The 20409-nt window shown below is 38.1% G+C and overlaps 1 protein-coding gene across 4 annotated transcripts in view; it reads right to left on the bottom strand.

The window, feature by feature from the left end:
• The window catches only part of agap1 (ArfGAP with GTPase domain, ankyrin repeat and PH domain 1), a 143179-nt gene that overhangs the window by 43307 nt on the left and 79463 nt on the right, over positions 1-20409 (bottom strand). For all 4 annotated transcript variants that reach the window (XM_016486609.1, XM_016486612.1, XM_016486610.1 and 1 more), the window contains 3 exons: positions 9926-10030; positions 6061-6226; positions 3198-3359 (listed from right to left, as the gene is read on the bottom strand). In XM_016486609.1, the coding sequence (XP_016342095.1) occupies positions 3198-3359; positions 6061-6226; positions 9926-10030 (433 nt within the window). The remainder of the gene's footprint in view (positions 1-3197; positions 3360-6060; positions 6227-9925; positions 10031-20409) is intronic.

The following is a 20409-nucleotide window of genomic DNA, read 5'->3' as shown; positions in this document are numbered from 1 at the left end:
CGTTCAACAAAATTAATAAAAACTTTCCATCATGTACAATTTTTTTAGATATATAACTTAGAAATATATCATTAAAAAATATATAATTCGAAAAATCTTCTTATCTTTAATGTACTTGCGAAAATATCAAAAGCAGTCAAATGTTAAATGTTTAATTTGAATGATGATAAGTAGTATTCAAAATGCATAATTTAACTTACAATCTGCAAAGGAGTGGAGAAATATGTTCAAATACTCTATTTAATATCAAACAACTTTCCATTAACACATTCTGTCAAAAAAAATCTGTAATTTTGCGTCACCCTTTGGATGAAAAGTAGTAAAACACCCACAGATGTAGCAGAAAACATCTGGGTCATGTTTGCATTTTCTTCTGTCACTGGTCATAATTCATTATTTTATGCATAATTAAACATAAAATAATTTCATTAGAAATAATTCATACATGTGAAAACCAGCTGAGAATTTAACAAATAGTGGTAACTGGCTCAGAGGAAGACAGGAATCATGTCTTTGTGGCAGTTTCTGGTGATTAAATGTGAAGGTCGTAGGGTAAATTTTTTGAAATTGAGATTTATACACCAACTCCAAGCTGAATAAATAAGCTTAGCCATTGATGTATGGTTTGTTAGGATAGGACAATATTTGGCCGAGATACAACTATTTGAAAATCTGGAATCTGAGGGTGCAAAAAAAATCTAAATATTGAGAAAATCGCCTTTAAAGTTGTCCAAATGAAGTTCTTAGCGATGCATATTACTAATCAAAAGTTAAGTTGTGATATATTTACAGTAGGAAATTTACAAAATATCTTCGTGGTACATGATCTTTACTTAATGTCCTAATGATTTTTGGCATAAAAGAAAAATCAGTCATTTTGACCCATACAATGCATTTTTGGCTATTGCTACAAATATACCCCAGCGACTTAAGACACAAATGACAACACGAGACTTCGTCACCTACAAAATGCTGCAAAATGCACATATTTTGTGAGAAACTGATTCTATGAATTTTTCAATACAGAATCCCAAAATTAGTAAGAAAAAAGTATTGCAGTCAGCTAATATGAAAAAAATAATGTAACTTCCTGGCTAGAGACGTTAGAAAAACGTTAGAGGTTAGTCAACAGTCTCTCTCTCACAGCGCAAAGCGGGGAATGTCAGTTAATTACTTTGCTACCACTTATCTCTCTTCACTTCTCTCAGAAAAAAGACAGGATCTCATTCCCATCAGCTCCTGGGGGCAAGAGGTGACAAGCAATCAGCGTCCGGCACTACAGTCATCCAGACATCAGATCTGATCCAGTCAGGCCGTGGACAGACACATCATTAGGGCAGCAGAAAGGTTATTTTTACGAGATTCCTGGGGGGGAAGCATACAAGCACTCACACAGCCTCATAACACAGCCCTCCGGAGCACCGCAGTGTCCGGACAACCACCCTGAATATCACTGAAGCAGAGGCCACTGATGGATTCTCCCACCAACTCCCCTGCTTACTGTTTTAAAGAGAGGGCATATGTCAACAAACACTAACATTTTTATCTTTATTGAATTTTTATTATATATATATATATATATATATATATATCTATATCTCAAATTTTGGTGTTATATCACACATTTTGGTGTTTTTGTTATATATAAATGTACCTTTACATTCCCCCGCCCCCCAGTTTTCACCTACTACTCTGCACACTCTTCCAAAACTGTGACATTTCAGTACAGATTGTTTTGTATACTGTTCACAAATATAATGTCATTCATTCATTATGTGTAAATGTAGTGTTTTTTCTGCATACTAGATACTACATACATATTTTTTTTGCTGCAAGCAGTATGCTGAGCTCAGAAAATGTTGACAAGGCACTATAAAGCAATGCATCAATTTTTTTTTTTTTTTTTTGCAATTATTCCACACAAGGTGACAGTTATACAAACAGCACATTCTACTTACCAACACTAGCTGAATCCAGATTATTAAACAGTTTATAGCTACACTAGTGAGTTCCATGTGGATTTGGAATTTAATGTGCTCTGTCTGATCTTGTAAATTAGATTTAATAATGATCAACTTTGTAACAGTTCTCAGTTGCTCACTTTAAATATGAATTCCATCATTAATGGACATTATTAAAGGAAATTCTAAATGAAGTAGGCCAGAAATTAAAGTCACAGTTTGGTTACGCAGGAAAAAACCCCTCTTTTTTCTTCCTCTAAACCAGTTGCTACCAATGCTAAACTAAGGCTGAGGATACTTTTTCATTTTAGGGTTAGTGGTTAGTATATGTTTTAGCACTGTGTAGGAAATCAGCACCGTGATTAAAATAACTAATGAAATCTTTAGAATCAGTTTTGAGGTGGGGTTTGTGCTTAACTGGCACTTTTCTTGGAGGAGAAAAACATGAATGCTGCAGCTTTGTTTATCTCTGCTGTGTTAAACAGGTTTAAGGGTGACATAAAATATTGTAAATGGGCATTAAAAACCAAAACATGACTGTTTTGTGGAAAAGAATTAGAATAAAAAACCTAACATTTTAAAAGATGTACTGTTGAAGTCATGTGGGGTCTGTGGCTCAGCTGTGTGCGAGTAGTGTCCTGCTGCGGACGCGGCCAGGAGCCCATTTAAGTGTTTCACAGCTTTAATTGTTATCAGGGGTAAACGCAGAGTCAACTACAAGCAGGGGTCAAACGACAGGCCTAAAACTAGCCACGCCATGTCACTGCAGTTCATCAGCACACATAAAACATTGTGCCTGACAGCTGTCAGTCCAATAGTGACCTCTGTGTGCATGTCCATTTCCCCCCCTGTGGCTGTTTAGACATGAGATTTAAGATTAAATAAAAAATAGCCAAGTATGAAATTCTCTGACAACAGAAAGGTGACAGACTGATAAACATCATGCCCCAAACATTTCTCTTCTGCTAGCCGTCGACAGATGAGCCTTTGGTAATGTGGTTCTCCTGAGTGGCCATTACTTTGATAAACAGTTAAAGCAGCATTAGAGCTTGACACAAGGATCAATGAAAGGTGGAGTGGGTGTATGTGTGTGTTTACAACTATAGGATAACAAATCACTGTTTAAGGATCTGTTCTCAGTTCTGAAGATAAACCTTCAAGACGACGACATGCGTACAAGCAAACCCCCCACAGCAGTTCGAGGAGCTACACATGGGAATGTGTCCTAACACTTACCCGTGCTGATTCCTGAGTTGGCGATGACTGTGGCATCACTCCATTGGTCAGCACTGGACACAGAATATGAGCGCTGATGCATCCCATCTGGCCGACTGTTAAACGACACCAGACTGATGCCACTCGCCATCTGAGATGCAGAAGAGCTACTGGTCACAGAGCCTGCGAGAGAGACGCATGAAAATTAATGCACCATTCATATAATATACCCAATGCACAACATTTTCTGATTTGTTCTTGTCATCTGTAATGCCATATAGTTTTTGTTTGTATTCTAGAGTACATTTAGAGTGTAGTTTTTTTTTTTGGCAAAGTCTAGTTTTTATAATGGTTTATAAAAATATTTTTACAATAAGTAAAATATATTGGCACTATATTGGTTATCAGCCAATATTAGAATTTGTTTTTAGCAGTATTGGTCAGTTATTTAATATTGTATGGTCATTTCCACAATTTTTACATTTAGATTACCTTTGTAATCATAATCAAAGTTTATGTTTAAAATTGATGAATAATTCAGTAAGGGGTTATTTCTGTCATGTTAAATTGTGTATATTGTGTCAATAAAAGCCTAAATTAAATGTGATCATATAAAGTGATTGTGTCTCTTCAGAAGACTTTTATAATGTCATTATGAACTTTTTGAAGATTAAAATTTTGGTTACCTTGACTTACAATGAATGGATGAGAGAACATAAAAAATGCATTTGTATTCCGAAAATGGATGAAAATCTTATGGATTTGAAAAGTAAATGATGATAATTTTTTTGCATTTTGGGGTAAACTAACCCATTAAATGTAATATGTAGCAAAATATGTAGCAAAAAACTTGTTGTGATGCATTAATCATTTGTAGCATTTCAAATAATTTTGTTTTTTAGTGATTTAATTTATTTAAACAAGACAGTATGCAATTTTATGATTATGATTATCAGCTTACTGATATTGACCAAAATTTTTATATCAATGCATCCCTAATTTTTTTACTTCCAGGTGTCATTTTTGTAATAATTTTAATGCTTGTTAATGATAATAATAATAATAATAATAATAATAATAATAAGTGTAACTACAACTCATGCACAAAAATTCTTGATTTGTTGTCGTCAAAGTGCATAAATAGTGACATCAGATTATTCGAAGGTTAATTATTATCACCACCGTGAGTCATCATTAAACTGTGGGAGAGGTTCGTCTGACTCACGTGGAAATTAAAGTGGACATCATAGGAAGCCATATCTAATCGCACTAATAAGATTACACCACAACTGCGCACAAAAGAACGCGGGAGGATATGATATGACGCACACATACAGACTCAAACACAATCAACCATAAGGCTTCTGGGCTTACAAACAGAGCAAATCTAACAGTTTGTCCAATAGCGGTGAACAAAATGTAAATAACGCTGATTTGATGATACCGTTGGCTCTAGCTACAGTCACACACAAAATACTCAATGTAGTTTAAACATAAAAAACAGGGTTCAGTAAATACTTCATTTTCTGGTTTTTAATATGTTGTTGTTGCAAAAAGGTGTACCCACGGGCCTCCACTGGCCCGTTGCAAACTCGACTGAATGAAATGTCACGACTCAATTTAATCTCCATTGTAGCGGATAAATCAGACGGCAGCACCTTTGGGTAAATGGCAAAAGCTGATCATACTTCAGGAGAGCCCTGATAAACTCCATTTTTACATCAGTGGTCGTCTGGAGGAAAATAAACACTATGTATGTATGGGGGCAGAAAAGGGTCTACACACACGCACACAGCGAAAGAACAGCAGTGTGTGAAGATATGCTATAATGGATTCGGTGCATAATTGGAGCTCTCGCAAAAATGAGATGTTAAAACCAAAGGAAAAAGAGGTGCATGTGATCACGCCACTGACCCAGCCCTACAGTCAAATACTTCACTTACAAAAGCTTGACTGCCGTACCACTGTGAATTATCTATTTTTTCTTCTCTACCGCTCCCTCCCTCCCTCCCTCCCTCCTTCTCTCTCTCTCCCTCTCATTAGTGCTCATTTCGGACTTGCCTGACTGGAGAACGAGCGCTGATTGCATTAATATTCATGACAATAATTAGTACATGTATTATGGGTCACTGAATATTCATGCTATTAGTTTGGTCCTCCTGGTGCTTTGTGTGTGTGTATGTGCCTGAAAAGGGTCTTTAACACTCCTTGGGGGGCTTAAGGATTGTTGATCCAATGAGTGTTACACGAATAACGAAACAATAACTTAATTGTTTAATTCTCTACTAATGAAGACCGCTTCCTAGTCCTATTACATTGACATTAAGACTTTTGTAATTTGTTTTCTTGGAAAGCACTTGATAAAACAATGTAAGGAAATGTTTTGTATTATTTTAAATATGTATTAACTATTACAATTAATTATTTTAATTTATACTGAATTAAATACATTTTATTATCCATTCATTTTCCAAACTACTTGTCTAATGTATGGTCAAAGACATGTTGAAGGCTATTTTCTCAAGCCATATGCAGGGGAACACCTTGGATGGATGGACAGTATGTATTTAAATATTTCAAATAAAAATACAAAATATATTTTATAATTTATATTGTAATCTAATTTTGTTACATTACTATACTATATTAAATAATTGTAAAAATCATCAAAAAAATAAATCATAAAAAGAAAAAGCATGATCATGTTCCAGTGATAGATGGTCAGTATATATTTTATTGTTGTAAATAAAATAAAAAATACATTACTTAATTCATATAATTATCAAATTTTTGTTATATTATTATCCAATTTTATTTAATACAAAACAAAGCAAAATTCAACAAAACAAAACAACACAAAAAATCACAAGACAGATCACGTTACCTGGTGTCTGTCCAAGTTGCAGGTTGCTCATGTCCTTGGTCAGCCCATTGGTTTTGGGACTGGGGGCCGCACATGTGGAGATGGCCCTGGGGGGCCTCTTCCCTGGAACCTTCACTGTAGTCCGCAGCAGGTCGATCTCCTTCCCATGAACATTCTGCATATAATCCTTTAGTAAAAATGACAAAAGGATTAATACAACAGCAGTGGACACTTTGGATGAAAAGTGTCTACTAAATTTATTTTGTCAGCACACAGTTAATTCTGCCCACCCTCTGGAGGTGAAGAAATCAATATTAATGTATTTGATATTCATTATGAAGTGCACTTTGTATGCAGAAAATCAGCCTTTTAGAACATGTAAAATCTTCCCCCGAGCTTCTTTTTCCTTTTCTGCGGATCACAGCATGCCATCGCAGCATGTGTTTGGATTCTGACTGCGTTGTCTGGATTTGTGCGTGGCTTTGCTTGCATTGATGATGAAAGTTACTCAATGCTAATAGGGATGCAATTACCAGCCGCAAGCTGTTGGCCCGCCACTCCTGAAGGGCTCTCCTGTGGCTTGTTAAACCGTGTTGAGAGCTCTTGGCTTTGAATTGCCCTTTTGTTGGCCTCTAGTGAGAGATGGACACGTTATGCTCTTGCTGTAAATTGCTCGGTGCAGCACACATACACAGAGATTCTCAGGGCTTTGTGTTATTTGATTGGCACTCAGCTGATGTATGGCAGTTCTGGGTGGTATGCTCTCGCTCTCAAAGCCTTGCCCCTGCTCATTAAGGCAAAAGACTCCACGAAGCTGCTCTATTGAAGAACATATGTTATTGCGTTTCATGTAGGACATACACTCCGGGGACTGGTCCATATGTAACTCGTGATTTAAAATAAAGGACGAGCAAGCCACTTGAGGGATTTAGTTAAGGGAGTTGTGTGCTCAAATGAGAACAGTTGATGAAAAGATCATCGTCTGGCCACTTCAGGGGCAGATGTGCATTTAAAATTGATGCTCCACATCGATGAATCTATCAAATCGCACCGCGCTAAAACCATAATCACGTAATGTTTAACAAAGCAGTGCAAGTTTAATCAACACACAATAGTTATGTGTCTCAAAAAACGATTACATAAAGTTGTGGCGTGGTTGTAATGGATGTGTGCATGGATGAGTTATTTGAGTTTTTTCCTCACTAATTAGGTTGCATCTATTGCCATCCTCTTAATCAGCTGCATTAATGGGATTTTTTTTTTCACATAGTTGAGCAATTAAGAGCCTTGATTGAGTTTCATCTTATTAGCCTCCGCAAACACTCTAATTGATGCCTGTGTAGCAGACACCTGCTGATGAGAGGAACCTGTTCACAGCCAAAGGGAGGAGGGGACCGTATATGATGACGCACACTTCCTCTAATTCAACCAGATGAGCGAGAAGGGTATAACTGCAGCCCGGAGATCTCCAAATGGGGGCGGGAGCTCCAAAATAGGGCGTGGCTTCCTCCCATTGACAGACAGGCACTTGACACGCATGCACAATTTTTTCCCCCAATCCACTTCAGTGCAAACTCCGCCCCACAGCTGATTCTAAAGATTTTATTGGTTGTGTCAATTAAAGTGTTGATTTCCTACACTATGCTACAAAAAAATGCTAACTCTTAAACCTACCGTACACCTGACCCTAACTTTAACCAGTGAAATTGACTGCACGGCGGGATTAGCGCTGAATAGCGTGGTAAAGAAAGTTGCAGTTCAGGAGATAAACAGTTAATAAGATTATGCGATATGAGATCGTTCCATAACTCCCCAACTGGACCTCACCGAACAATGGCACCTTTTTAGTTACACCCAGCGTCACTACCCCCTCTTACCCTGCGAATTTCGAGCCCCGGGACGCCCCCGTTGCTTAGAACAAAGCGATAGAGTGAAATCTTTCCCCTGCGCTGCGCTGGGACGGCTCGCGAAATGGCTCGTGGGTGATTCCCGTTTATATCATTAAGCAGAGGTTCAAACTCCAGTTTGAACACCACTGGCCACGAGCTTTGGGCTCTGCTCTCACGGAGAATATTTACTTATATAGCATATTTTATTTTAGATGAACTAGAAACCATGTTACATTTATAAAGTTTTATTTTGAAATGTAAGTCGATAACAATTGGCTGGAGCCAGAGCCAATGGTGAAAGTATTTGCACGAGGAGACCCCGCCCCATTTTGGAGGTTCTGCCTACTTTTGGAGTTCACGGCCCATTTTGGAGATCTCTGGTCTGTAGTTATATCTACTTGAGATGAGCTGGCTGGACTAAAATTGGTCAATGTGTCAGGAAGGCATCTAACCGTGTGATGGGTTCAGAAAAAAAAAAAAAAATCTAAATACAAATTACATTACATATACATAGTTTACCAAAAAATTAAAATTCATTGGAAAGTATATTTAATCAGCATTTTCAAGCTTTATCAAGTGGTTGGGTGGACAAAAAACAATGATGAGACAAGAATGATGAGAGATTATTGAAAATATTTTCACTTGTGTTCCAAAGATGAATGAAAGTCAGGTTTGAAACAACATGTAAATGTCAATGATGACCATTTTAATTTTTGGGTAAAGTATCCCTTTAATAAGTAACTCAACAACAACAATTTAGACTATTATTATATTGGTCTATATCTAATCTATACCAATAAGCTCATTAAGGCCTATACTAAAATCATTGATGACTGATGATGGTTATATACATACTTGGTTCAATAAACATTTTCAATTTTAAGTCAAAATCTATAATGAACTTAAAAAGTTACCCTTTCATTTTTTAGTAAAGTTTAGTTTAGTTGTAACACTTGTATTTTTTATGTGGCATTTACATCAAATAAACTATTTTTGCTTTCATAATGGGAAAAAGAGAACAGACACTGTGGTCTTGGAATTTGCTCACCTGATTCAATGAAAAATATCCCTTGAATTATTCCACCAGACATCAAGTACACTTGGAATTTCTTGTTTCCAAGTCTATCTCTATGTTGTTTATTGTCTTCACTTCTAATCACTTCTAGCATCCTGTATTCTAGAAATGTCTCAAGAGTAGGAAAATATTATAGACCTCAAGTATTATTTTATGTTTTTGTTCATATACATTTTTTTAAATGCCAGAGCTTATCTTACACATCATTTTACCTTCTTACCTGTCAAAGTTCAAATTCAGTAAACGAACAAAAAAAAGCTGATTACATACCCTCACTACTACGTGTTTTGTGTGGTGAATTTCTACAATTGACTGTAGAGAGCATGAAAAATAATATAGTTCAAAGTTTCTACCTTGTTTATTTAAACCATAAAACTAACTTGTTCTTGTTCAAAGGGCAAGGTCTGACTACTAGCTATCCATTTCTTCATCCATTAATTCTATTCAGTATCTTTCATCTGCATTCGTGATCTCCTATGCGGTGTTAGCCAAATCACTTCGGGATTGGTTAGCGCTAACAATATGGTCTGATTATCACTCCCAAAAAAAATCCAGAGGGAAAACAACCAATAAAAGACGGCCATTTCCATTGGTGTGTGGGCAAACAGGTCGTCCGAGTTGGTGATTATGACAAGCCATTACAGCGTTATGTTACACATCAACAGCGTCAGCCACGTGCAAACAGATGAGCTGGTAATTAAGGACAAGATCGTGTCATCAGACACCATGCTTACTGAGGCGGACACAATAATCCGTTAAACGTCAGTGAAAAGGACATTAAAAAATTGCACCGTTACCGTGACGGGTGAACTGAGAATAATAACAACATTAACAGGGCAGGGCCAATAAGGTGAAGAGAAAGGCAAATACAATACACATGTACTGGCGGTGTGTGTGTGTGTGTGTGTGTGTTGGTACTCACATGCAGACTAGGATGATACGTGAGGACTCCGTTATCACAAAGCGTGACGTATTTCTTCTTCCACTCTTTGTTCAGTGACTTGCCGCTTCTTTTCAGCAACATGCCCTGATACACAAAAACAGAAAAGTTATACAAAGTTAAACTCTCATTACTGAATTTTAACAGTATTCATTTCTCTCATACAATAATTATTGTGAACATCATAGCATCCTGGTCTGAAAAATACTTACAAATTGATTTATAGTGTGAAAGAGGGTTAAAACTGTCCATGGTTCATAAAGTATCTCCCAATTTTCACACTTACAAACAAAACACTCAATTATTTTGTACTCAAGTGGACAGACAGTTTATTTGCACACTCTGAGGAGAGTGAGAAAAAAAAAAGCACTGTGAGCTACACATGCAAATTCGCCTTGGAGTGTTAGAGAGCACATTAGCACTATGACACGAGCACTAACCTTCCTCTCCTACACACATCAGTGGTGGCTGACTGCCTGTTTAAGGGTCCGGCCGCCCACACCTCATTTCAGCCAAATTCATTAGGCAAGAAGGGAATAAAACTGTCCACTGATTAGCAATTACGCTGCTGCGGCGGCGTGTCACTTCGCTGAACTTGTTAAACATTAACGCGCAGTCAGGACGGATAATAATAGATTTCTTGCTCTGGCTGCCACGGAGCGTGCAACACCAGAGCCGACAAGTTTCTGTCACTCGCTGCCTATTTCTCTTCTTGTTTTTCTTTCAGTCACTCCACAGCCTGAATTTTCATAAAAAATGCCACGGTCCCTAACTGTAACACACTGTTAAACTGGCCTAATTATGTGGTAATTGGTATCTAAACAGTCTGAAGGAAAAAAAAAAAAACAGGCTGAAATGATGTACCGAAAGGAGTGACAGTGAAGTACATTTGAAAATGTAGTTTGCTGAGGCTAAAAACATGTAAATAATAAACTTCACCTCGTCAATGTCAGTCTTTACAATACTTTTTTTTTCACAGCATATCAGAAATTGAAATGTAAATTTTTTTGGATGTAATACAAATTTTAAAAAGAACATTTAATAATAAATATATGTATAAACACACACACACACACACACACACACACACACACATACAAGTCAACACCAGACTTCTTTCTCATGATGCATGTAAAATAGAACGAAAAGAAAAGGAAGAAAAGCATCGTCACGACTTTCATTACATTGCGACGGCAAAATGTAGTAATATATTTGTCATTTTAATCATATATTTTAACATTATACTATGAATATGATTTTCTATTGTCTTATTTAGTGATGATTAAAAGAGGTTTTAACACCACAGAGTTGGATGTAATGGGATTTGGAATAAAATAAAATAAAGTTTGTAAGCCTAAGAATACTAAATACTATCAAAAGAAGACTAAAAACTCTGCAAAGGTTGGAACAGAATCAGATTTTTTTTTTTAGTGTAGTGTATTAGATGCTTGAAAGTTACGCTTGATTTTTGTGGAAAGCCACTTCAAAAAAAAAAAAAAAACTGAAGAGCACCAAATAACAATATTTTGCTGTTACACGGCATGTGTCCCCTCAGAGCCTCTCGACTCAACAGTGTAAAACTTTTTATTTAGAAACCTAAATAAAAAAAAAATTAAAAAAACGGCATATATTTTTGATCATGTGCTCTAGTATGATTTTTATATTATTTTATTTCATGTTGTGGAACTGTTCTGAAATCAGCCTGGCCTCGGGTGACACATACTGTATATGTTTGTTCTAAGATCAGCTGGGTTGTAGGTAATGAGGCCTGTAACTGTTCTGAGATCAGTCTGGCCCTGGGTGATGGAGATATACGTGTGGGAGGATGTTCCCTTAGGTCAGTCTGCACGTCTGTACACCCTAGACCCAGAGTTCAAGACAAGAGAAGAGAGCTTCCTGGGTGAAATAACAACGGCCTCTCCTGCTGAGTGGTAAACACAAGTTGACGAGCTTTTTAATTTCCTAACAAGGGTGCTGCCGCTAGCGGCCCATCTGTCACATAGGGTGAATATCCATTACTTCATTAACTAAGACTGAGATATGTGTGTGTGTGTGTGTGTGTGTGTGTGTGTGTGTGTGTGTGTGTGAGAGAGAGAGAGAGAGGCTCAGGAAAAAAAAGAGCAAAAATTAAAGAGGGGAAAAGAAAGAGAAAGAAAGGGATGGACAGATTGAGAGAGAAAAAAGAAGATGATCTTTTAATGACGGTGTAAGTGTGGGGTCTTCTCCAGGCATGTTGTGTTGGGCAGGTAGCTGCCTCGCCTGTTTTGGATCTAGGCATATTAATTTTGCACATCCATCGGGAAGATGACAAGCGATCATTCAGCAGGAGAGGCTAATTGAACACCACGTCACTTCTCTGATGGGAGTAATCGCTCATTATTTAAGGCCCAGGCGAGTGATACCCTGCTTGCCTCTATTTTACCCTCCCCTGGTTGTCAACTTGAAGGTCTTGTAATGTTGCAAACAGGGTCAAAAAACAAAAAAATAAATCTCACACAGACATAACTACAGCACCTGTGGACTTCAGTGGAACATCAATAATATAGTGGTTAAATCATCCAATAAAGCTCAACACTAAAGAGCACAAACAAATAAGTAGATGAGAAAAGCTTGACAAAGCCCCAAAAAAATGTTTTAATTGTCAGACGGACCAAAAACTGTCTAATCATATTAGACTACTTCAGACTGCTAAAAAACTACATAAAAACTATTAGACCTTTAAAAGACTAAAAAAAACTAGCAGTCATCCACCATGTTTTAGCATGTTGCTAAAATCTCATTGTTATTATGTTATTATGTAACACGCTGCTAGCATTTTCCTAGTGTGTTGGTAGCATGTTTAACACATTTCCCGCATGTTTAACATGTTGCTAGCATGCTTTAACATTTCACTAGCATGATTAAACATATTGCTAACAAACAGCCTGTTTAAAGGTCAAAATGTTTCTAGCATGTTTCTAGCATGTTTTAGCATGTTGCTAACATGTTTTTCATATTACTAGCATGGTTTAGTACATTGCTAGCAGGTTTTAACATGTTGCTAGCATGCTTCTAATTTGTTTTACTAGTATGGTATTATGTTTTAACATGTTTGCTGGCATGACTAACATGTTTACGACCTTTACAAAAATTAACCATGGTTTTACAACAAATGAAACAAAAAAAAACTACAAAATAACCATGGTTTTGCTACACTAACCATAGTTTAACCATGGCATTTGTAGTAAAACTGTGGTTATACATATGGTAATCAATACGCCAAAAAACGTGGTTACTACACATTTACTATAATAAAACCATGGTTAATTTTCGTAAGGGTAGCACGTCCTATGCTAAACAGATTTTTTTTTTCCATCAGATTTGTGAAAATCATAATTCCGATCAGTCCAAGTTGGGCGGTCATAGCTTAAACACTTTAGGCCACATTAATTTTAAAAATTTTAGAGGCAGCATTAGAGAAAATAGTAGATCAGTATATGTTGGCTTTGTCAAGTCAACATAACACAGACAAAGCAAAGGCAGAAAATGTATATTCTCATTTTTTCTGAAAGGAAAGAGCCGGAACAGGGTAAGCGTCAATTACAAATAAACTTCACGAACAAACAAAAGCCTCTAATCTGTGCACTCTTCCATTAAAAGATGTGCCGATGTGCTCTTATCAGTGTGTTATCCTCTTCTTTCAGCTCTTCTCATTTCTTGCATTCTTCTACAACAAAAGGAGAGGTTAACCAGGAGATGAATGCGGACTGTGGCATGGGTGTGGACAGAGTCAGTATGGTGGACAGGATCCGTCTCCTATGAGTCCGCACCGGACAGCCGCTTAACAAAAGGTTGGGTGTTTGCCCACGCTGGCCTTATTGTTCTTGGGCGCTCCAGAGAGAAGGGTGCGAAATTAAGTGTGTCATCCCAACACTGGCTCGCCTCCGGCCCTGTCATTGTGAGTGACTGTGTATGTGTGTGTGTACGAGGGAAGTGGGGCCATGTGAGTGACATGGCGTGAAAGCTGGAGGTCTTATATCGCTACGGCCATCTGATCTGGCCGGTGCAGGCAGTGAGAGGACACACCTCCCCAAAAGACATTTATCATTTAACGACAGGCAGCTCTAGCACACATTCTCTCACGCTGACAAACACACCTGAATCAGGCCAGAAATGAGAATACATCATTAAATAAACATTAGTGTAGAATTATCCATGTTTTCTAGCACAGGGGTACTTAAACGGGTTACAGAGGTACTTGGAAAGATTTTGCTTTGTTAAAGCTATATAACAGATTACAACCTAAAATTACAATAAATTATTAATATTTAAAAAAAGTCATGTGGTGCAACCAAAATATATAGTGATATATATATGTATGACAAAATAATGTTGTTTAGACTGTAAAGCGACTGCAACTCCTGAAAATGTAATGATATTTAAGAAAAAAAAAAGCACTTTCAATCTTGAAAAATATATCTAAAACTTTTACGTTCTCATGTGTATTCAAAGTGTACAGATGCACATGCATTTCCAAACGTATTTTTAAAAGATTTTTTTCTAGTTTGGTGTTAAAGCAGGTTACTTGAGAAATACAAATGTACTAAGACGAAACAGAACGGAAATTATTCCGCTAGCTAATATAAACTATATTTTTAAAAGAAATATATAGTATATCTATTCTGTATAGAGAATATATTGAGTGGAAGAAGGCTTGTGAATGTGAGGGACACATTGTCTCATGCGGATTATAATCTCTAGTTTCGATTCAGTTTTTGTCTGACAATGAAAGCTGAAAAGAGTTATTTTCTCAAATCTATGTCTTCGTAACTACACACCTGGCCATGTTAAATAATGCTCAGGAGCCCAAGTTTGATGAACAGACAGTAAAGACGGTAATGTGAGGTTCATCGTGGCTCTCAGTTTTAAATAATAACATGTCAAGGTCATCAAGAAGCTTAATGAGTGGTTTCAACACTCCCCTGAAAGCTTAAACCAATCGAAGCCAATGGATACTGGCAACAAGAGATTAGCCAAATCTAAACAAAGAGCCCTGATTGATGTTTGTGTATTTGGTGAAATTATTTTCAAGCTAAAATTATACAGGGAAAGGGAAAAAAAATCTAATTTGCGGGAGGTTAGTGTGCATGACAAAAATGCCATCTTGGCCAAAATGGCTCGGAGCAGCGACAACCTTTCCCTGGGAAATGATATTTTTCCAATCCCACAGAAGGCGGATCATGTCACACTCGTTAAAGGCTTGATAGCAGGTCTTTAATATTCACCGTCTTAATTAGGGCTGCAGTTAATTTCATTAAATTCTTTCGGTGCTAAATGAAGCAGATTATGAGACATCTTTTATTGCGAAGCGTGAAATTACAGCCTGCCCGCTGCCAATGGCAGGGCCAAGCTAATGAATTACAGGGTAAATAACACCCGAATTAACCATCCAATTTAACTCCTTACAAAGCACCCCTGCTCTGAGGGGGCAGAACTTCGTCAAATGTGCACAGCTCAGTGCTCATCTACGCACCAGAACATGCAATTACAACCATGATACTAATTTCCCTTTATGATGAGGAGAGATGTTTCAGTGCCATTGTATTTCTTAAACGGAAATTTTAAGAGAGCAATGCACAGTAAAACGTAATGCGTGAAGAGTTTCACTCTGCACCACCAAACATGGAAAAAGGTCAAAATATTTAATTTTGAGCTTTGAGAACACATCGGCTAGGATGACAAGTGGATAGTCAAAAGATCAGGCACTGGCGGAAAACAACTGCAATTCTTGACTCTATGAGCATATTCTTTTAAAGGAGACATATTATGCCCCTTTTTACAATGTATAATACAAGTCTCTGGTGTCCCCAGAATGTGTCTGTGAAGTTTCAGCTCAAAATACTCCACAGATCATTTATTATATCATTTTGAAAATGCCTATTTTGAGTGGACGCAGAAACACGCTGTTTTTTCGGGCCTGTCTTTAAATGCAAATGAGCTGCTGCTCCCCACCCCCTTTTCCAGAATAGAGCTCCGCCATTACAGCTTGTACCTGCTAAAAACATCTGTTTTGGTTCTGATTATCATGTTTATCGTGCTGAAGTCATGCGTTTTAAACCATACGAGTTTAAACTTCTGATATACGGTTTTCTGAGAGCACACATCCGAAGCACATGGAGAGAAAGCGGCTGTCACAGCATGTGAGTACTAAACTAAGTTCTCATTCACACACAAGTTTACGTTAAAAACACACGAGGTACAAAAACAGACATCATTCTTACTGCTTCCATCTAGAGCCCCACTTCTGAAAATTAATTTGATTAAAGCTCGTGTCAAAATGCCTTTCCATACAGTTAACAAAGATGTGTGCGTGCACGGTAATCGGCTAATTAAGAACGTGAAACAGATGTCGGCAGGCTCCGGGCTGCACAGGGTCAGTAAACAAAGCTGGCGATCATTAGAGTAACATTAGTTTCTGAACAAAGCTATAAACAACTCTATCAAACTAAACAATTTTTACAGACAATCCAAAGAGCTCGCCAAGTTTTGACTGAGTTTCAGCATAATAATCACTGTTCAGCGTGACTTCTGACAAATTTAAATGAGCCATTTAAAAAAAAAACACTAACAGCCATTACAATGACCACCAGTCAAAACAAACAACATAATATAGTCATAATATAACATAGATGTCAAAACAACCGGGATCTCTGCAGTGATTGGACAAACAGTCATTAAGAACAAGGCAAAGGGTCAAAGGAGGCTGTGATTGGCAGAGGCGAGAGTTGTCATGGCAAATTCAGGTGACACATCTGACCTCCCTACACCCACTCTGAGGTCTCAGAGAGGCCGGTTTGAAGCCCTCCACAGGGAGACGGTGGTGAAAATGCTCCTCTTTAGCCATCTAATTGCTGGAGAGTGTGAGCCCACCCCAGCCTCATTACTGTTCACCGAGCCGTCTGCGTGTTTTAATGAGGAGCATGTTCTAATGAAGGTGTTTTTACAAAGGTTTTATTGTAGCTGAGAGCCATGTTGAGAGCGTAACCTTCAGCTCAGGAGTCAGGACAATAACCTTCGAAATGAGATCACAGCGAATGGCAAATAAACTGCGACAAGGTCTAAAAAAAGAATAAAACTAGCATGCACACATACACAGTAAAAAAACAACTGAATTAGTTCACACCTGTTTTATGTCTTTGTTTTTGTGAATTTCTGGGATTAAGAGGAAGAATTAGGTGTCGAAGTAACACCCACAGAAATTGACCAAGCCTTTTCGTTGTTCTTCACTCTTAAAAAAAAATAAAAGGTTCATTATTGACATCTATGGTTCTATGAAGAACCTTTAACATACATGGAAGTTTTCCAATGCACAAAAGGTTCAATTAAAAAAAAGTTCTTCAGATTATTAAAATGTTCTTTACACTTAAGGCCCCGATATACTCACATGACAGTTCTTTTTTTGTTGTTCGCTTAGGGGTAAGTTTAAAATACCTGAGCAGGTATTCTGTTAGCGAACATCCCGACACCACCAACACTGCTGGGAGCGGCATTTAGATGAATATGCAAATATGTGCTGTCCACTTTATGAAAACGTACAAAATCATACGATTTTTAGAAAAAAGCAAGAAGGTCCACCCCAAAAACATAACCGACCCTCGGGCAAAAGCAGATTGTATGAATACGTATGAATGAGACTGTAGCCAATTAGCCATCAAAACATAAAATTGTTACATAGAACTGATATGAGATTGTGTTTTTTCTTCTTGTGTTGCAGACTAAACGGAAAGAAATAAACCAGAGAAGATTTCCAGGCCAAAGAAGACGGGGCCCCAGAGCACACCTTCTTGTTATGTAATCGTCATGGACAACTGTTTATCAGCTTTTACGGAAAGTTTGCATTGGCATGTTGTTTTAAACTTCCAAAACCAACTCCAAACTAATATTGTATTATTGTGACGTCACACCAGTTCATTGTTCTATTTCACTTGAAGTATATACTGTACATCATTTCATTAAAGGAACAGTCCACCCAAAAATGAAAATTCTGTCATTAATTACTCACCCTCATGTCGTTCCAAACCCGTAAGACCTTCGTTCATCTTTGGAACACAAATTAAAGGGATAGTTCCCCCAAAAATGAAAATTTGATATTTATCTGCTTACCCCCAAGGCATCCAAGATGTAGGTGACTTTGTTTCTTCAGTAGAACACAAACAAAGATTTTTAACTCAAACCGTTGCAGTCTGTCAGTCATATAATGGAAGTGAATGGGAATCACGGCTTTGAGAGTCAAAAAAACATACACAAACAAAACCAAATTAAACCCTGCGGCTCGTGACGATATATTGATGTGTAAAGACACGAAACGATCGGTCTGTGCAAGAAACTGAACAGTACTTATATCGTTTTTTACCTCTGATTCACTGCAATGTCCGAACTGTCCTGAGCGCGTTCTCAACAGCCGGCGAAAATGAGGAGGAGAAGAATTGTTGAATAAAGTCGTTATTTTTGTTTTCTTTCCTCACAAAAAGTATTCTCGTAGCTTCGTAAAATTACGGTTGAACCTCTGATGTCATATGGACTATTTTACTGATGTACTTGCTACGTTTCTGGACCTTGATCGTGGTAGTTCCCCCTTGATGTCTATGCAGGGTCAGAGAGCTCTCGGATTTTATCAAAAATATCTAAATTTGTGTTCCGAAGAACAACAAAAGTCTTACGGGTTTGGAATGACATGAGGGTGAGTAATTAATGACAGAATTTTCATTTTTGGGTGAACTACCCCTTTTAAAACAAAAATCGTTCTTTTAAAAACTGCTCACTGAAAGGTTCTTTGGGGGAACCCAAAATAGTTCTTCTATGCATCACTGCGAATACCCCCTTTTGGAAACTTTATTTGTTAAGAGTGTTGAGTGGAACAGAAAATCCAAAGCATCAAGAGCAATCGATTTTGTTCAGGACTCATCCGTGTGTGAGTAACTCATTAACAATTACGGCCATACCTTCAAGGAACAGCTGAGCGATAAATCTAATGCACTCAGACATCTGCCAAAGAGATTACAAGTTAACATTCTTCATCAACAGCGGAGCCGGCGATGATGTGCAGCTGAGAGCCAGTGCACAAGAGTTCAGGCCAATTCATTAATGCTGTGCCATGAGTGAGGGATTTCCAGCGAAATCTGTAAAATCCACTTTCCTGGACCAAAAGAGGCCAGTGAAGAGGTGCTAATGTGAGGCAGGTAGACTCGGAAGTTAACATGCCCACACACGCTAATTGGAGAGCAGGTCTAACGCCCAGCAGCCTGCTGTGGCCAGTGAGAGGCGAGGCGGCAGATTGAGAGAGACGCGAGCACGTAAGAGGAAAGACCACAGGGAATTATCAAATCAATTAACATCCAATTCCTGAATGAAGATCTGCCCCATGCCTCTGAGCGCAAACTGCTCGGCTGCGTTATCGTCTGTGAGGGTATGCGTCCGGGCCGCTTTTATACTGTTGGTGAAACACTCATCGCCTGAACGTAGCACCCAATTAAGATGGGAATGCCACTGCAGCAGATGCAGTCACTGATCTGATGGAGGGATTCTGGTCAGTGGCTCCACTGCTGCTTGTCTCTCCATACATCCTTTTCTGATGAGGCTGGGGAGTTTCTGAGATGTCATGGATCAAATTGATATTATAAAGTAAAGTAAGTTTGATTAAAGGACAAATGGGCAGGCCTACACAGAATGGACAAACAGAGAAGTCTGCAGAATTCTACACAAACTTCCACAACAACTAGGAATGCACAATTAATAAAAGTAAAATCAAAATTGGGATATGGTTTGATATAATTATTGAAACAAAGGTTTTGCTTCAATTCTACACCAAAATAAATTTCATTGTAACGGTATAATTTTACTGTGGAAATTAAGAAAACATTATTTTTATTGAATTGGATTTTTATTAGCGCCCGACTGATATATCGTTTTGCCGATATTATCAGCCGATATGAGCCTGTCGCCAATATATCGGTATCGGCGAATATGCCGCCGATATGAAATTGTTTTTTACAGAACATATAATGCAGATAAAATGCTTGAAATGGTGTAATTACTTAGTTTGCTACTGGCGACCTGGATGAAATGCTTTAAAGCTTAAGTCTATGGAAAACCATTGAAACTTTGAACGGCCATATCTCCGTAACGGCGCGGCGAATCCGCACCAAATTCGGGGGATCTCTTCAGCTCGAGGAACCCTCTCGAACGCGAATCGAGTGTATGTCTTGAGGCCCTCTTTCGAATGAGACCACCCCCGCGTGGATAGCCCCCGGGGTTCGGGAGTTACGGCTGGTTAAATTTGCGGTCCGGCGGCGACCGATCTAGCGATTCCGGGGGGCTACCGACGCGCGGAGGGTGGCGTCCGAGAGGGCTCCTCGAGCTGAAGGGTTCCCTCGAATTTGGTGGAGATTCGCCGGCGCGTTCGCGAGATAGTGACACCAGTCAACACT

Source organism: Sinocyclocheilus anshuiensis, unplaced genomic scaffold (genome assembly GCF_001515605.1).
Source record: "Sinocyclocheilus anshuiensis isolate Anshui unplaced genomic scaffold, SAMN03320099.WGS_v1.1 scaffold101, whole genome shotgun sequence".
In the NCBI taxonomy this organism is placed as follows: domain Eukaryota; kingdom Metazoa; phylum Chordata; class Actinopteri; order Cypriniformes; family Cyprinidae; genus Sinocyclocheilus; species Sinocyclocheilus anshuiensis.
Note: the sequence above shows the minus strand (reverse complement) of the source record. Positions and strands in the feature narration are given on the sequence as shown.